Source organism: Anomaloglossus baeobatrachus, chromosome 11 (assembly GCF_048569485.1).
Source record: "Anomaloglossus baeobatrachus isolate aAnoBae1 chromosome 11, aAnoBae1.hap1, whole genome shotgun sequence".
Taxonomy (NCBI): Eukaryota; Metazoa; Chordata; class Amphibia; order Anura; family Aromobatidae; genus Anomaloglossus; species Anomaloglossus baeobatrachus.
Window position 1 is genome coordinate 142,086,512 of NC_134363.1, and position 18,742 is coordinate 142,105,253.

The 18,742-nt window shown below is 51.9% G+C and overlaps 1 protein-coding gene across 1 annotated transcript; it reads left to right on the forward strand.

The window, feature by feature from the left end:
• The first annotated feature begins 399 nt into the window (after nt 1-399).
• On the forward strand, nt 400-18,284 carry LOC142256463 (cysteine-rich motor neuron 1 protein-like). The gene is made up of 4 exons (XM_075328156.1): nt 400-733; nt 2,319-2,498; nt 9,213-9,350; nt 16,800-18,284. The coding sequence occupies exons 1-4, from the start codon at nt 445-447 to the stop codon at nt 17,039-17,041; spliced, it is 849 nt and encodes a 282-aa protein (XP_075184271.1). The 5' UTR covers nt 400-444; the 3' UTR covers nt 17,042-18,284.
• The last annotated feature ends 458 nt before the right edge of the window (nt 18,285-18,742 follow it).

Here is an 18,742-nt window from a genome sequence, read left to right on the forward strand (position 1 = left end):
TCTCTGTGGCCCCTGGCTTGTCCAGGGCGCCACACCACCATCACATTACACATTTCATTACATACCAACGTGACTGGTGTCTTCGAGGGGAATGTGACAATATTTCCATCTCCTTAAAGAGGACTTATCTGTCACGTTCAAAACGTCATTGAGGGAAAGTTTCTTTTAAACGTTCATATATAAAAAGAATGCATAGAACAGGGAACAACAAGTGAGTATGGCAACATCAGGGGTCCAGAGACTAATCTGGAAAAAAGGAGAAAGGCTGCACGGTGTTCTTTTTGTTTGTATGGGTCGGTTCAGTGCCCTCTGTGGTGCTTACTGTGCCAACTATTGTGCAATGACACCTTTTTAAGCTTCTTGAGGCCAAATATTCTATTAGTGAAGTAAAAACAGAGAAGCCTCCTACCAGAATCAGCCAAGCTCCAGTGAACGTTAGTGACAATGATACTGCTTTACTTTTTGCTTTTTCTTTTTTCATCCTTTTTCCAGCCGGCACAGTCAGCGTACAACTGCACAGCATGCGAAGAAAGAAAATGTCCACCAATGATAACGCCCTGCCCTGGAAGGGAAGCCATAGATCCATGTGGGTGCTGCCGACATTGTGCAAAGCAAGAAGGAGAGATCTGTGGAGGCCCAAACTGGGAATTTGGTTATTGTGATAGGTACTATAAATGTGGAGCCATCAATGGCTCAGGACTGGTAGAGATCCCCAACATAGGAGCCTGCAAAGGTAAGTCTACTGTAATGGAGTATTAAACAAGTTACAGTAGAAGATGTCATAGCGATAGACTATGAGGCACTGGGGGAAGACAGTTCTTCTCCCTTTCTACTTGTTTAGTAGGGAATTCTCAGGCAATAGAGGTGAAATATTATGTTTCGGACCCTCATTTAATAGTTGTAGGTACTATGAGGAGCATGTGAGGTGCCATGGAGAAATTGAACATCTCCTGCCTGGTGTCCCATCAGTTGTCACTAGAGGTCATGTTCTGGCTCACTGTTTCCATAGTTGTGGTGCCTGTGTCCAGGGGTCCTCTACTGAGGAGCTGACGCTGTGTTGCACAAGTTTTCCTCTGCTTCAGGTCTGTCCTGCTGTTCACCATCACTCATTGAGATGATAAACGGTCCACCAATACGATCATGTAAAGAGACAAGAACCACCCAGGAAGACTGAAGAACACCAAAGGAGTTCAACAATAAACTTGAATTTACATGTATAGAAATTACAATATATACAATACTGTGCAAAGACTTTAGGCACGTGTAGAAAAAAAGCTCCAGAGTAAAAATGTTTAAAAAAATAGTCTGCTACGAAGTCTTTGCCTGGGAGACACCTTGTTGATTCACTATAACTACCTTATGTCTTGTTGCTGAGCTCCGTCTTGCCATGGTGTATGATGTGTATGATATGAACCTGTTTTCCACATCCTCACCTTTGTAGAATGGTTTGGCTGCTCCTCATCCAGTTTTAAGCCTCCTACACAATTGTTCCTGTTTCAGTTACGTACACATGAAAATTATGATCACTGTCACTTGTTTGGTATAATTCATTAGTCAAACTCGTGACTTGAATTCTACAAAATAATGCAATATAAGTAAATGTACTGAGAAGATTGAATCTGTTTTGATCACAAAGGTCAGTAACACCAGATGTTGATGTGATTTAGATTTCTCTTTAGTTCATTCGCTTTGCATTTTGTTAATTGATAACAATAAACTATTAAAGAGGTTGTCCACTACTAGGACAATCCCTTCTAATTCCACATATCCCACAGGTAAAATAATAAAGCCTATACTCAGTTCCCATACCAGCTCCCTTCCAGCGGTGTCCGGGCTCACGTGGGGTTGTGACATCACGCAAGACCTATGTCCAATCACCGCTGGTTTCTGTCTCTCCGCCTTCAGACCAAATGAGTTAATCAACAGGAAGTGAGAGCTGTGGCTGCACTCACTTCCTGTTGATTGCTCGTTTGGTCCGAAGGCGGGGAAAAGGGAGCCGGCGCTGATTGGACGCAGGGCTCGCGTGATGTCACAGGCCCATGTGAGCCCCAGCACTGCGAGCCTGGACACCATTCGAAGGGTGCTGATACGGGAGGTGAGTAGAGTCTTTATTTTTTTATCTGAGAGAAACATGTGGAATCAGAAGAAGATCTCCCAGTAGTGGACATCCCCTTTAACCCTTCTATTTTGTGAAGCAATCCTACTTTTGCAGCTTTTTTTCTATGTGTCTAAAACTTTGGCACAGTGCTATATACTGTATGTGCAATATAAATCCAATAAAAGTCCAAATCATTTATTCCTATGTTTCTCTTCTGCAGAATTACCTGCTCACGATAGAGCATTGGCTTATTTTGAAGATGATGATGAGAACTGTCCGGAGCAGTCTGGATGTTACAAAGTCGTAGGAGTATGTGACTGTATCACTAAGCGTACATGCCTTCCAGACTTCTCATTTCCTCATTTCACCCCTCTATATTGTGATCCCAGATATGATTCACGTAAGTTTATTAAAGGGAACATATCAGCAAGCTTTACCTTCCAAACCATTTATACGATTGGGTAACCCTTTAAGAGATAAACCAGTTGATCCCTTTTATGATCCCAAAGTGCTTCTGTAGCACCAATAAATTTGCGTTATGAAGTTCAGTCTGAAAGTACATCGGGGTGTGATGGCACACTTACAGCTCCTCAGCCTCACGCTGTAGGCCCCTCCTAGCACCACCCTCTTCTGGCTGATTGACAGGTCAGTGACCAGTGTACTAGAGCAAAAGACCTGTCAATAAACCAGAGGGAGGGTTAAACCAGAGAGATAGTTAGGAAACACAGTATGAGGCTAGCGCCACACATCCGTGCCTCCGGTACGTGTTTGGCATTTTTTACACGTACCGGAGACACGGAGACACGTACAGCAATGCCACCCTATGGTAGCAGGCACACACACGTAAAACCACACGGAACGTGTGTCCGTGTGCGTTTGTACGTGTGTGCGATTTTCAAAGCGCTGACATGTCCGTTTTTTCACCGGCAGCACGGGTGTCACACGGCCCGCACCCGTACCACACGGGTGTAGTGTGGATGCGGCCCCGTGTGACACGCGCCGGAGAAAACACACATGTCAGTGAAAAAAAAACAAAACATTAACTCACCTTCTCCAGCCCTCCTGTCTCTGCCGCTGCTGCCTCTTGCTGCCGACCGCCGCTCATTATTCTCATTGAATATTCACTTCACTGCCTGGCAGCAGCAGCAGCGGGAGACGGGAGGGCTGGAGACCGAGGATCAGCACCACGGACAGCAGCGCGGACAGCAGGAAGGACCAGGTGAGTATAATAATTACCGGTTCTACGTGTGCTATCGCGGATAGCACACGTAGAACACACGTGTCCTGCACGTACCAGAGACACGTACTTACCTGCACGCAACACGCAGGGGAAATACGTGTCTTTCGGCACGTGCGTGAATTTCACGTGAGTGTGGCAGAAGCCTGAGACTGAGAAGCTGTAAGTGCATCTTCACGCCCAAATACCCTTCCAGGCTGAACTTCAAAATGTGATTTCTCACTGCTGGAGCAGCCTTTTTGGGTCATAATAGGTTTGACTGGATATTTTTTTTATAGTCATACAATTGGTTTGAAGGGTTAAAAGTTGCTGGCAGGTTCCTTTTCATGTGTTCCAATGTCATATTTTTATTGTGTTTGTAGATTTTGATACATATTGCCCCCCTAGGGTTAGGATTAGTGATGGACGAATAGTAACTATTTGTGTTCGGATTATTTGTAGCGAATCCCAAAGTACTATTCCGGTATTTGCCATGAATAACGAACCTAATGCAAGTCAACGGGGAAAAAGAGCTTTTTTCTTGCTGTGACGTATACTGAAATAGTTCTCGTTATCCGAACAAGAATAATTACTTTTCGCCCATCTCTAGTTAAGATATTTTCATACAGAGGTGTTTAACAAGAATATTGGAACGTATTCCCTAGTAATTCTTCTAAACCAAAAACTGCTTCAAGTACTCATTGAACAGTCTTCCTTTAATGCGGGCTTTACACGTTACGATCTATCGTGCGATTGCACGAGCGATCGTAACCGCCCCCGTGGTTTGTGCGTCACGGGCAATTCATTGCCCGTGGCGCACAAAGTCGTTAACTCCCCGTCACACGTACTTACCTCCCGTGCGACGTCGCTTAGGGCGGCGAACGTCCACTTCCTGAAGTGGGAGGGATGTTCGGCGTCACAGCGACGTCACACGGCGGACGGCCAATAGAGGCGGAGGGGCGGAGATGAGCGGGATGTAAACATCCCGCCCACCTTCTTCCTTCCACATAGTCGGCGGGTGCTGCGGGATGCAGGTAAGCGATGTTCATCGTTCCCGTGGTGTCACACGGAGCAACGTGTGATGCCATGGAAACGATGAACAACCGGCGCCATGTTTCATAAACAATTTTATGAAACCTAGCAACGAGTACACGACTCACGATTTGTGAGCGATACTGTGTCGCTAGGAGGTGTCACACAGGTCGACGTCGCAAGCTATGCTGGATGTGCGTCACAAAAACCGTGACCCCGACGATCTATCGCACGATAGATCATCTCGTGTAAAGCAGGCTTTAGTTTCACCACATTTCTGTTCATACAGTGGAGTTTTTTTCCAATAAAGCTTAGGCCTGAAACACACGTCCGCAAAAAACACGTGCATGTCTTGCGGTCCGTTTTTCGGGTCCGTGTTCCGTTTTGGATGCCTGTTTCTCCGGTACGTGTGACATCAGTGTGATGGCGTATGCTTGCCGTGCGTGCGTGTTGAATGTCCGTGTATGTGTGAGATACGTACGTGTCATGTCCGTGTGCAGTCCGTGTGTCTTGAGCCGTTTCACTATTTTTTAAAAAAAAAAAAAAACCCACACGGACCATACGGTAAACACACGTCCGTGTCACGTACGTGCGGACACAGACCCATTGACTTTAGCGGGTCCGTGTCTGCGTGATGCCGGTGAAACATGTCATCCATGTTAAAAAACGCACACACATACAAACCACACAGACACACGTTCCATGTGGCTTTACGTGTGTGTGCCTGTTACCATAGGAAAACATGGGTGCACGTGTGTTCGTGCCGCCGGTACGTGTCAATAAGTCCCAAACACGTACCGATGGCACAGATGTGTGTTGCAGGCCTCAGAAAAATTTTGCAGAGACAAAAAAGATGGGGCATATCACTTCTTTGATGCCAATTCAGAGTGAAATCTGCTCCAAACATTGTCAAGTCAGAAAGCTGCAAAAAACCCGTAAGAAAAAAAAAGCTTCAAAAACCTCTTGAAAACTGCATCAAAACATTGTAAAATAAACTGTTCAAAAAGCATTTCAGATCTGAAAACATTGTCAAAAACCATGCTGCATAAAAAAATGATGTGTGAACGCATATGTGCCGCCTCTGCAGCAGTCGAACTGCTCGGATCTGGGGTTGCTGTGGCTCGAGGGTCCGGATCCGGGAGCTTGCGGCCACTCAAATGTAAAGGGGAATTTATAGGAGATGAATGTTTGTGACGCCACCTGCGGGTTGTGGTAAAGGGGAGTACCGCCGCTGCCGATGGGAGTGCCAGGGCAGATGGTGTGGGGCAGCCAGGTGTCAGTCCCTCCGCAGGTAGGGAAGGCCCCGGACAATGGGGGATTTGGTAAATGGGTGGCTGTTCCTTGAAAAGCAGGGTGCATGTGGTCAGATTACTCACTGCGGTAGTCTGGTGCTGGATTAGGTGGAATAAGCAGACACTCACACAGATGGTAAACCAAAGTCTCTAGGCACCGCAGTCTCTATGGGGGGAGCCCGTCTAGGTCCCGCTCCCACCAGTGTTATTTGGTAAGTCCGGAGCCCTGTCTCCATGCACAAATTTATTGACCATTGTGGCCCCTCGGCTTGAAGCTTTCGGGGCCCCGCTATCCGTGTGTATGGCAGCTGTGCTCTTGGTGGATGGCACTTGGAATTTTAGTGGGTTGTGTATTTTGGAGAACCCTATCCCCCGCGTTGCGCTGATGCCTCCAATCTCTGAGCTCTTGGGGAAAGTTCATAAAGAGACTATCCTCCACAGGTTAATTACCAAGGCGCTTAAAGCTCTTCCCTGATCTAGGGTCCTGTACCCCGCCATGCTCGGTATCGGTAAGGTAATTAGGCTTTCTGGTGCCAACAGTCCTCTTAGACTGCGTCCGTTACACTCATTTCCAGTGTTCCTAATACCAGTCCCCGACTCCTGTGGTCCCAGACCACCGTCTGCGACCCAACCTGTCGCCTCCCTGGGATCTCCAACTCCCTAGCTCCTCACTCTCTGAGGGCTACCACTCAACTCCCTCTCACTTTGAGAGCTAACTCCAAACTGAATTCCTCCCTCCCACCAGTCTGCCTGACCCCTAGGTGGGCGGCCGTTCTCCAACTTGACCAACCCACTGGTGTGTCTGTCCAGCCCTGGTGTGAGGTGTTGTTGGGATTTGTAGTGCGGATGTCAGTGACACTGTTGATGGGAACATGGAACCATGGAGGGTAGGCCCTGCACCCTGAGGGACAGGATGCAGTTCCCTGTAGCACCCTGATGTAGTCAGGGGCGCTACAAATATTGCAGTGGGGATTGGGGAGGGTCAGGAAACCAGTCAGTTTCTGGTGTGACCACAATATGCCAGTCTGCCATCTGCCCTGTACAGAAAAAAATGGGATTTATTGGTGAAGAGAACACCTCACCAACATGCCAGACACCATCGAATGTGAGCATTTGCTCACTCAGGTCGGTCACAACGATGGACTGCAGTCAGGTGAAGACCCCCGATGAGGACCACGAGCAACAGATGAGCTTCCCTGAGATGGTGTCTGACAATTTGTACAGAAATTCTTTGGTTCTGCACCGATTGTTGCAGCCGCTGTCCAGGGGGCCGGTCTCAGACGATCTTGGAGATGAAGTTGCTGGATGTGGAGGTTCTGGGCTGGTGTGGTTACATGTGGTCTGCGGTTGTGAGGCCGGTTGGATGGTCTACCAAATTTTCTGTAACACCTTTGGAGACGGTTTGTGGTAAAGAAATGAACATTCAATTTATGGGGAACTGCTCTGGTGGACATTCCTGCAGTCAGCAGCCAATTACATGCTCCCTCAAAACTTGCAGCTTCTGTGGCATTGTGCTGTGTGAAAATGTCGCGGGCGGAGGAGGGGACGCCACGCTCTCCCACTGCTCGGGTCCGGCTGCCGCTGCGGCTGCTGCGGCCTGCTGCTGCTGCTCGGTGGCTCGAGCGATGGGCCGGATCCCGGGGACTCGAGCGGCGCTCCTCGCCCGTGAGTGAAAGGGGATTGGGATTTGGGATAGTTTATTGTCCGTGACGCCACCCACGGTTGTGGTGATTAAGTGGACACCACCGCTGCTCTGTCTAGGGAGCCTGGGAGTGATGGTATGGAGCAGCCAGTTGTTGATTTGCTCCTCCGTGGGTAGGGGGTTTGGTGGTCCCGGGGCCCAGTGATGGGGTTGGTATGGTGGACAGGCGGGTATGGGGCCTGTGGAGGTGCAGGGGCAGCGCTGTGCCGCACGGCACGGAGGTACTCACTCAGCCAGTAAACACGACACAGTTCTTAGTAAACAAACGGCTGGTTGGACGGGTCCCTCGGACGGTTACGGTGCTGCTGTTCCCTGCAGTTAGCGGTGACGGTCTCTTCCCTGCACCTATGTAAAGTCTTTTTGGTAGCGATGGGTTCCCACCGGCTACCCGCTCCCCGACCTGGACATGAGCCGGAGGAGCCTCTCTCTTGCCCGCAGGCGCTGGCCCTGGGAAACTTGTGCCTTGGCGGTGGCGGTGTCTCCCCTTAACGGTCGGACTGTTGCCTTCAATCGGGACTTGGTTATTAGGAGACAGAGGTCCCCTTCACTGATGGATTTGGCAAATTATGGCGACTCCTAGCCTTGCCGGGATCCGAAAGGCCCCTGCCCTGGTGCTGACTGTTCTTCGTATACTGCTCCGGTACCGCCGGGTCACCACCCATCAGCGGTCCTTCCAGCAACCTCCAAGCAGTCCCCCTGCAGACTATCACCGCCGTCTGCTGACCTTGCTGTCTCAGTCCGGGGCACACACCCGGACCAACTTCAGGCTTTCTTAACTGTCACTTTCTCTTTACTTCAGCTTCTCTCCTTAGCTCCTCTACCACTTCACCTCCTTCTTCTTTCACTTCCCTAACTTCACTACTCTAACTTCACCGCCTGGTTCTCCCGCCTCCAGGGCTGTGAACTCCTCGGTGGGCGGAGCCTACCGCCTGGCCCACCCCCTGGTGTGGACATCAGCCCCTGGAGGAAGGCAACAAGGTTTTTAGGTTAGCCTAGGTGTACCTGCCGGGAATGTGGGGTGCATGTGATGTGACCTGTGACCCCTGGCTTGCCCAGGGCGTCACAATAAAACCGTACATTTTAGAGTGGCCTTTTAGTATGGCCAGACTAAGGGGTACTTTGCACGTTGCGACATCACAAGCCGATGCTGCGATGCCGAGCGCGATAGTCCCCGCCCCCGTCGCAGCTGCAATATCCTTGTGATACCTGCCGTAGCAAACATTATCGCTACGGCAGCTTCACATGGACTCACCTGTTCTGCGACGTCGCTCTGGCCGGCGACCAGCCTCCTGAGTAAGGAGGCGGGTCGTGTGGCGTCACTGCGACGTCACACGGCAGGCGGCCAATAGGAGCGGAGGGGCGGAGATGAGCGGGATGTAAACATCCCACCCACCTCCTTCCTTCCGCATATCCTACGGGAGCCGCGGTGACGCAGGTAGGAGATGTTCCTCGCTCTTGCAGCTTCATACACAGCGATGTGTGCTGCCACAGGAGCGAGGAACAACATCGGACCGTCGCGTCAGCGTAATTATGGATTACGCCGACGCTATACCGATGATACGATTGCGACGCTTTTGCGCTCGTTAATCGTATCATCTAGGCTTTACACACTACGATGTCGCCTGCGATGCCGGAAGTGCATCACTTTCAATTTGACCCCACCGACATCGCACCTGCAATGTCGTAGTGTGCAAAGCCCGCCTAAGGCACACCTGTGCAATAATCATACTGTCCAATCAGCATCTTGATATGTCACACCTGTGAGGTGAATGGATTATCTCCGCAAAGGAGAAGTGATCACTAAAACAAAATTGGGTAGGGACAAAACCAGTTTTTATCTCTAATGTTTTATTTTCTCTTTTTCTTTTTTAGCCGACTATGACAATTTATATGAATATCGTTGCACCCGTTATGGCTGTGACCTTGTGGACAACCAGTGTAAATGTGAAAGTAGCGGATGTGACCGAACGTTTAAATATGACAATATAAAGAGTTGCTACAAAGTGATGAGTATGATTTTACTTCCCTACCTGACGTAAAGCATTATATAAAGTGTGTGTCTATGATACTATACTACAGTTGGTCAAATATGGACTGTTTTAATTTCTCCAAATACACCTAGCTGGTGTCACAAGGTGACCATTAGCATAGCGGGGACAGACTATAGGTATAGGCATAGCCCATGGACACACTAGGGGTCTATAGGCTATCCCTATTCTTAGGGTTACACCTGATGGTGGAGATGCCGGAGTCCTAGTCCTGGCTATGCACCTGATCAGTACTACTCTGATACCCCCCTCCCACCAGCAGTGAAAGATGGGGGTAGGAGTGTGATGGAAACAGATAAAGACAGACAAGGGGGGAAAAGAAACTCTGGCACACTGCACACACACACACACACACACACACACACACACACACACGAATAGACAATGAGACACTCAGGGTGAAAGCAAGAGGACTAAGGTAACAATAAAAAGGCAACAAGGGTTAACTCCACCACCGACCTTAACAAGTATAATATCCACCAGATAGTTTGAATTGCATCACCTCACCAGACCAGCTAAGATAAATAATAGCTGGCATAGGTGAAAGGATTTAGCCAGCATATATAGGAGGGGAGCAGGTGTGATTGGCTTCCCCACAGCATGTGATCAAAGGAGACTAACAAGCAGACTAGCAGAGATTAAAGGCTGCTTTACACGGTACGACCGATTGTGCAATTTCACAATCGATCGTACCCGCCCCCGTCCTTTTTAAGTCACGGGCAAATCGCTTCCCGTGTCGCACAAAGTCGGTAACCCCCCATCACACGTACTTACCTATCGTGCGACCACGCTGTGGGCGGCGAACGTCCACTTCCTGAAGGGGGAGGGATGTTCGGCATCATAGCCACGTGTTACGTCCGGGTGGTGGAAACTCTGGACCGTACACCGGTTTCCCCTGAAGAGGCAGCCAGGCCGGTCACCCCGCCAGAGGGTCTTGATGCACGGCAGCCGAAGCACTATTGGTAACCAGACAGTCCGTAGGGGAGCTGGAAAGGTGGATGTTGCTGAACACACGAGTTCTGGACGGTAGTCCGGGTGACGAGGCTCAGGGTCCAAGGCCGGGTTGAAGGGTCAGGCGGGATCCGGAACCTGCTGAGCGATGAGACGGGTCACCCAACGGGGCCAGGGACTGGAGACTGGCGGAGCTGCAGAGGTGGTGGAACATCCGCCGTAGTCATCGTCAGGAATGGACGTGGTTCGGAGCGGCTGGCGTGGCAGGACAGGCTCTGCGAGACAGACAGGGTTAATTACAGGGCAAAGCAATACGGGGACCTGAACTCCTAGCTTACTAAACACGTAGAACAGGCCCCGCCCACCAGGAAAGAGAATCCTAATATACCCTGTACCTGTCTATGCAATTTCCTGTTTCTAGGTGCTGGCCCTTTAAGAAAGGGTCAATGACCGCGCGCGCGCCCTAATGCGCATGCGCGAGGCCCGTCTACCAGAAGCCAGTCCAGGGAGCGGTGCAGAGGAAGCAGGAGTGCCCGGCTGAGTGTCCCACGTCGCAGAGGAGCGCCGGTAGCGGGGAGCTGGACGCATGGAGGGCGCAGGCGAGGAAGAGGAGGCCGGGACCGGAGTGGTGAGCAGGGTACGCCGCCGGGGAGCGGGGAGCGGGCCATGGGGACCGGAGAGCGGGGCACGGGGACCGGGAAGCGTGACAGTACCCCCTCCCCCACGCCCCCCTCCCCGCAACCGGGACAGGAAAGCACGAATCAGAGGAGTGCCAACATTCTCCCGGGGCTCCCAGGACCTATCCTCGGGACCATAACCCGCCCAGTCCACCAGGAAATATTGCCGACCTCGCACGGTCTTCATGGCCACGATATTCCTTACCGCATAGATGTCATCGTCAGCGATAGGAGGAGGAGCAGGACTGGCAGCAGCGGAGAAGGGTCCAAGGACGACCGGCTTGAGCAAGGAGACATGGAAGGAGTTGGGTATCCGCATCGTGGCCGGGAGCTGCAGTTTGTAGGAGACTGCATTGATCTTGCTGATGACTTTAAACGGCCCGATGTAACGAGGACCCAACTTGTACGAGGGTAACTTCAATCGGACATATCTGGATGCAAGCCAGACCAGATCACCTGGGGAGAAACACGGGGGATCCAGGCGCCTCTTGTCCGCATGTCTCTTCATCCGCAAAGAAGCACGTTCTAGGGAAGACTTGACAAAGTTCCATATAGTTGAGAAGTCCTGAACCAGAGCATCTGCTGCAGGGACATCGGAAGCCGAGGATACTGGCAACGGGACCGAAGGCTGAAGTCCGTAAACGACCTGGAAGGGAGAGCTGGAGGTGGACTCGCTGATGTGTTGGTTGTGGGAGAATTCAGCCCAAGGTAGGAGCGTGGACCAATCGTCATGATGTATGTTGACGTAGTGGCGCAGGAAGGAGGTCAGGATCTGATTGACCCGTTCCACTTGGCCATTCGACTGAGGATGGTAGGCCGAAGAAAAGTCCAAGGATACTCCTAGATGTTTGCAGAGAGCCCTCCAGAAGCGCGAGGTAAACTGAGTTCCTCTGTCGGACACAATGTGTGCGGGGAAGCCATGCAATCGGAATATGTGCTGTATGAAGGAGTCAGCTAGCTCCTGGGCAGAGGGCAGCCCGACCATGGGAACGAAGTGAGCCATCTTTGAGAAGTGATCCACCACAACCCATATGACCGTGTGTCCGGAGGATAAGGGTAAGTCCGTAATGAAGTCCATTGCAATATGTTGCCACGGAGCGGAAGGAATGGGCAGAGGCAGAAGACGTCCATATGGTAGGTGCTTGGGTGTCTTGTTTCGGGCACAGGATGGACAGGCTGAGACGAAGGTTGCGATGTCTTTACGGAGGGACGGCCACCAGTAGTGACGGACAATCGTACTCCAAGTCTTCTTCTGACCAGCATGGCTGGCGATCTTCGAGGCATGGCCCCAATGCAGGACTCTCTGTCTGTCAGTATCTGAGACATAGGTTTTCCCAGGGGGTATCTGAGTTAGAGCGACAGGAGTCACCGGAATGACTTTACTGGGGTTGATGATGGGCTGTAACGTCTCCTCCTCCAACTCCACGGGCACGAAGGATCTGGACAGAGCGTCTGCCCGCACGTTCTTATCCGCAGGCCGAAAATGGAGCTGGAAATCAAAGCGAGCAAAAAACAAGGACCAGCGGGCTTGTCGCGGGTTCAGTCTTTGGGCTGACCGCAGGTACTCCAGATTCTTGTGGTCCGTGTATATGATCACAGGGTATACTGCTCCCTCCAAGAGGTAGCGCCACTCCTCCAAGGCCAGCTTAACGGCCAGTAGCTCCCGATCCCCGATGGTGTAGTTGCGTTCGGGTGCCGAGAAGCTCTTGGAGAAGAATCCACAAGTGACCATCTTTCCGGAGGAGGAGTTCTGCATCAAGACTGCCCCGGCTCCAGAGGAGGAGGCATCCACCTCTAAGGTGAACTGTCGGTTCAATTCAGGGCGATGGAGAACCGGGGAAGAAGCAAACGCCTGTTTCAAGGAGCAGAACGCGGCATCGGCCGCCGGTAGCCAGTCCTTAGGATTAGCTCCTTTCTTAGTCAAGGCAGAGAGAGGCGCAGTCAAGGCAGAGAAGTGCGGGATAAATTGACGATAATAGTTCGCAAAGCCGAGAAAGCGTTGGATAGCCTTCAGTCCGGAAGGAGGAGGCCAGTTGATGATGGCAGACACTTTCTCTGGGTCCATCTGCAGGCCAGTGTCCAAGATTACATAACCCAGGAAGGGAAGAGACGATTTTTCAAAGACGCACTTCTCGTACTTGGCGTACAGACGGTTCTCTCTAAGCCTCTGGAGAACTAGCTGCACGTTCTCTCTGTGGGTCTGTAGGTCCGGAGAGAAGACCAGGATGTCGTCCAGATACACCACGACACAGACATAGAGGAGATCTCTGAACACTTCGTTCACCAATTCTTGGAAGACTGCCGGAGCATTACACAGACCAAAGGGCATGACACAATACTCGTAGTGCCCATCCCGAGTGTTGAATGCGGTCTTCAATTCGTCTCCAGAGCGAATGCGAACCAGGTTATAGGCCCCATGGAGGTCCAACTTGGTGAATACACGAGCTCCTCGGAGCCGATCGAATAGTTCGGGGATAAGTGGCAGAGGGTATTTGTTTTTTACGGTGATCTGGTTTAATCCCCGATAGTCAATGCAAGGGCGCAGATCACCTTCCTTCTTCTTGACGAAGAAAAATCCTGCTCCGGCAGGGGACGAAGATCTCCGAAAGAACCCCTTAGCCAGGCTCTCGGTGATATAGGTAGACATAGCCCGTGTTTCAGCAGGGGACAAGGGGTATATCCTTCCTCTAGGAGGCGTAGTTCCTGGCAGTAAATCAATGGCACAGTCGTAGGGACGATGAGGCGGTAGTACCTCTGACTCCTTTTTATCAAACACGTCCGTGAAGGACCAGTAGGCAGAAGGCAGTCCTGGTAGAGACTCTGGAACCGGAGGTCGTCGGATGGGCTGGATGGATTTCAGACATCTCTCGTGACACGAGGAGCCCCATCGGGTAATGTCACCTGTACTCCAGCTGACCGACGGTTCGTGTGCCCGTAACCATGGGAGTCCCAGCAGGATCTGATGAGACATGCGCGGGAGGACGTAGAAGGAGATCTTCTCGGTGTGCAGGGCACCGATCCGTACTTCCACAGGCTTGGTGATCAGTGAGACGGTGTCAGAGAGGGGTCTCCCATCTACAGAGGCGATTACCAGCGGTTTTTCTAGTGGAAGGACAGGTACCTGGTACTTATCCACCGTGGCCTGCTGGATGAAGTTGCCTGCAGCTCCGGAATCGAGATACGCCTCTGCCGTGAACCGGGTCTCTTCTGTAGTGACTTGAATAGTCCAGGTAACGGAGTCTGAGAGAGTCCCAGCACCTAGGGTGGCCTCTCCTACCAAGCCTAGGCTTTGGAGTTTCCCGGCTTCTCGGGACAAGAGCGTAGCAGGTGTGTGCCATCACCGCAGTAGAAGCAGAGACCCTTTGCTAGTCGTTCTGCTCTGCGTTGCTCAGACTGCCTCAGGCGGTCAATCTGCATGGGCTCGTAGGTAGACGCGCCAGGTGACGCCAACTGGGGAGCGATGGACTTCTGGGGTGGGGAGGAGTGCCTTATCGGACACCTCTCGCGGGAGACCTCTTTGGATCGTTCGTGAAAGCGAAGATCCACTCGAGTCGCTAGAGCAATCAGGGCATCCAGGGTGGAAGGCACGTCACGACCAGCCAGCTCATCTTTAATACGACCCGAGAGTCCCTCCCAGAAGGCGGCGGTTAGGGCCTCATTGTTCCACCCTAGTTCCGAGGCCAAGGTGCGGAAGCGGATAGCATATTGGCCCACCGTCAGAGTTCCCTGACGTAGCCGGAGGAGGGATGAGGCAGACGCGGAGGCGCGTCCGGGCTCGTCAAAGGTGCTACGAAAAGCCTGCAGGAACTCCTGGATGTCGGTGGTTACCGGATCCTCCTTCTCCCACAAGGGGTTCATCCAGGCCAGTGCCTCTCCCTCTAGATGGGACATCATAAACGCGACCTTGGCTTGGTCAGAGGCAAAAAGGTGTGGCAGCAGCTTGAAATGGAGGGAGCATTGATTTATGAATCCCCTGCAGGTCTTGGGATCTGCAGTGTACCGGGGTGGTGAGGCCAAACGAAGTTTGGAAGCATCCGAGGAGGCTGCCACGGGAGCTGCGGCCGTGGATTGTGCAGTGGAAACCTGAGATGCCAAAGACGTGGCCGTTGCTTGTAGCGTGTTCAGGCGGGTATCCACAGAAGACATGAAGGACAGCATGCGGGTCTGAGTCTCGCGCTGTCGTACGAGTTCCTGCTGCAAGGCCGCTAGTGCTTGGGCGGGATCCATGGCCTGTTCTAGCTGTTACGTCCGGGTGGTGGAAACTCTGGACCGTACACCGGTTTCCCCTGAGGAGACAGCCAGGCCGGTCACCCCGCCAGAGGGTCTTGATGCACGGCAGCCGAAGCACTATTGGTAACCAGACAGTCCGTAGGGGAGCTGGAAAGGTGGATGTTGCTGAACACACGAGTTCTGGACGGTAGTCCGGGTGACGAGGCTCAGGGTCCAAGGCTGGGTTGAAGGGTCAGGCGGGGTCCGGAACCTGCTGAGCGATGAGACGGGTCACCCAACGGGGCCAGGGACTGGAGACTGGCGGAGCTGCAGAGGTGGTGGAACATCCGCCGTAGTCACCATCAGGAATGGACGTGGTTCGGAGCGGCTGGCGTGGCAGGACAGGCTCTGCGAGACAGACAGGGTTAATTACAGGGCAAAGCAATACGGGGACCTGAACTCCTAGCTTACTAAACACGTAGAACAGGCCCCGCCCACCAGGAAAGAGAATCCTAATATACCCTGTACCTGTCTATGCAATTTCCTGTTTCTAGGTGCTGGCCCTTTAAGAAAGGGTCAATGACCGCTCACGCGCCCTAATGCGCATGCGCGAGGCCCGTGTACCAGAAGCCAGTCCAGGGAGTGGTGCAGAGGAAGCAGGAGTGCCCGGCTGAGTGTCCCACGTCGCAGAGGAGCGCCGGGAGCGGGGAGCTGGACGCATGGAGGGCGCAGGCGAGGAAGAGGAGGCCGGGACCGGAGTGGTGAGCAGGGGACGCCGCCGGGGAGCGGGGAGCGGGCCATGGGGACCGGAGAGCGGGGCACGGGGACCGGGAAGCGTGACACGACGTCACACTCCTGCCGGCCAATGGAAGCGGAGGGGCGGAGATGAGCAGGACGTAAACATCCCGCCCACCTCCTTCCTTCACATAGCCGGCGGCGGCCGCGTGATGCAGGCGAGCTGCTGTTCATCGTTCCTGGGGTGTCACACGGAGCGGCATGTACTACCACGGAAACGATGAACAACTAAATTAAACGATATTATGGAACCTAGCGAGCAGTACATGACTCAGGATTTGTGAGCGATACTGCGTCGCTAGGAGGTGTCACACAGGCTGGCATCACCAGCGATGCCGGATGTGCGTCACAAAAAACGTGACCCCGACGATCTATCGCACGATAGATTGTCTGGTGTAAAGCAGCCTTAACTCTTGCTTGCCTGCCTATGAATTACCACTCTGCGGGGCAATGCCTGAGTCTGCCGGTGTTGATAACAGACATCAGAAAAGTTTTTGGTGGGAGTGTCAGAATCTGTAGATAGTCTATGAAGTTTGTAAAAATGTCAGTGTGACAGCTGGACGACAATCCTCATAGTGGCTCTCTAATCATTCAACAAAATGGTATAATTACCACCAATATCAATCAGGTCAATGTTTTCCCCAAATCTGCATCGGAACTGGGTTCAGATTGATCACTTGGCAATATTTAAAATTCTGGCTATTACACAGGCTATGCATTTTTGGAAAGTTAGAGGGCACATTGGCTAGGATATAATTATATGTGTTCTGTTCCTCCAGGAGAGCGGCTGTGTGCCAATGTGACCTGTCCTGAAGTAGAGCCACTGAAATGTCCACGTGATTCTATGGCCACAAAACCCCATATTCCTTATGGGCAGTGCTGTTCGACTATACCCAGCGAGTGCACGTGCAACTTCAAATTATGCAACAACGACTGTCCAGACGGAAAAAGGAAAGTGATGGCTCAGGAATCAGATGGCATTCCTGGAAGATGCTGCAATAATTTTCTATGTCTGCTATAACCCGAGAAAATTGACAAGTTTGGGGCTCCTCTTAGGCCAGTCCGGAAATATAGGCAGAATACATAAAAATGATTATATAATGGAATGGCTTCAGCACTTCGCAGTACCCAGCAAGTTTCCATAGTTTGCATTTGAATGCTGTACAGTTTCTTCAGTGTTTTATGTCTTTCTCTATTTGTATAGATAAGTTGTGAGGTGTGACATCCTATCACTATCTAGACTTAACACACAATGGCTGCTGCATTCCCTGCCTCTGCTTTTATACAGCTTTTAAAAAAATGTGCACAGTATTCTAAGTGAATTTTATAGAGGCAAAACTATGTTCTTCTCATGAATACCTATGCTTCTTTTAATGTGTTGCATGCACCATAATACATTTTTGATAATTATACAACCCCAATACTTGTAAAATCCAAGTATTACCTGCACGCCAGACCCTTATGCGGGCGTCACACAAGACGATCTATCGTGCGATCGCACGAGCGATCATACCCGCCCCCGTCGTTTGTGCGTCACGGGCAAATCACTGCCCGTGTCGCACAAAGTCGTTAAACCCCTGTCACACGCACTTACCTGCTTAGCGATCTCGCTGTCGGCGGCGAACATCCACTTCCTGAAGGAGGTGGGACGTTCGGCATCACAGCGACGTCACACAGCCGCCGGCCAATGGAAGCGGAGGGGCGGAAATGAGCGGGACGTAACATCCCACCCACCTCCTTCCTTTAGCATTGCCGGCAGCCGCAGGTAAGCTGCAGTTCATCGTTCCTGGAGTGTCTCACGGAGCGACGTGTGCTACCCCAGGTATGATGAACAACCTGCGCAAAGAAGAATAAACGATTTTTTAAAAATAAACGACGTGTAAACGATGCACAATTTGTAGCCGATTTGCGATCGTTCTGAGAAACTCGTAGGTGTCACACGAAACAACGTCGCAAACAATGCCGGATGTGCGTCACAAAAACCGTGACCCCGACGACATCTCGCAAGATATATCGTGTCGTGTGATGCCCGCATTAGTCACACATCATGATGACCAACCTGTGTGGTTACATTGAAATACATTCAGATATATTCCATGAGCTGTAAGGTTTTCTGTGTCAATAGAACTTAAGAATTGTCTAAAAAGAGGTTCTGTAGTTTTCTAATATAACATAGTTTTCGTATTATAAGACGCACTTTTCGTCTCAAAAATTTGGGAGCAAAAAAAGAGGGCTGAATCTCATAATCTGAATGTTGCTTACTGTTAGGTAGCAGGGGTAGCAGAGGGGTGAGAGGGGTAGCAGAAGGCAAGGGCAATGCTGCGGGCGCTGCGTTGGGGCTGCGGGCGCTGTGCTGGGGTGGCGAGCGCTGTGCTGAGGCTGCAGGCACTGTGCTGGGGCTGCGGGTGCTGTGCTGGGGTGCGAGCGCTGTGCTGAGGCTGCGGGCACTGTGCTGGGGCTGCGGGCACTGTGCTGGGGCTGCGGGCGCTGTGCTGGGGCTGCGGGCACTGTGCTGGGGCTGCGGGCGCTGTGCTGGGGCTGCGGGCGCTGTGCTGGGGTGGCGGGCACTGTGCTGGGGCTGCGGGCGCTGTGCTGGGGCTGCGGGCGCTGTGCTGGGGCTGCAGGCGCTGTGCTGGGGCTGCGGGTGCTGTGCTGGGGCTGCCGGCTCTGTGCTGGGGCTGCAGGCGCTGTGCTAGGGCTATGGGTGGTGTGCTGGGGTGGC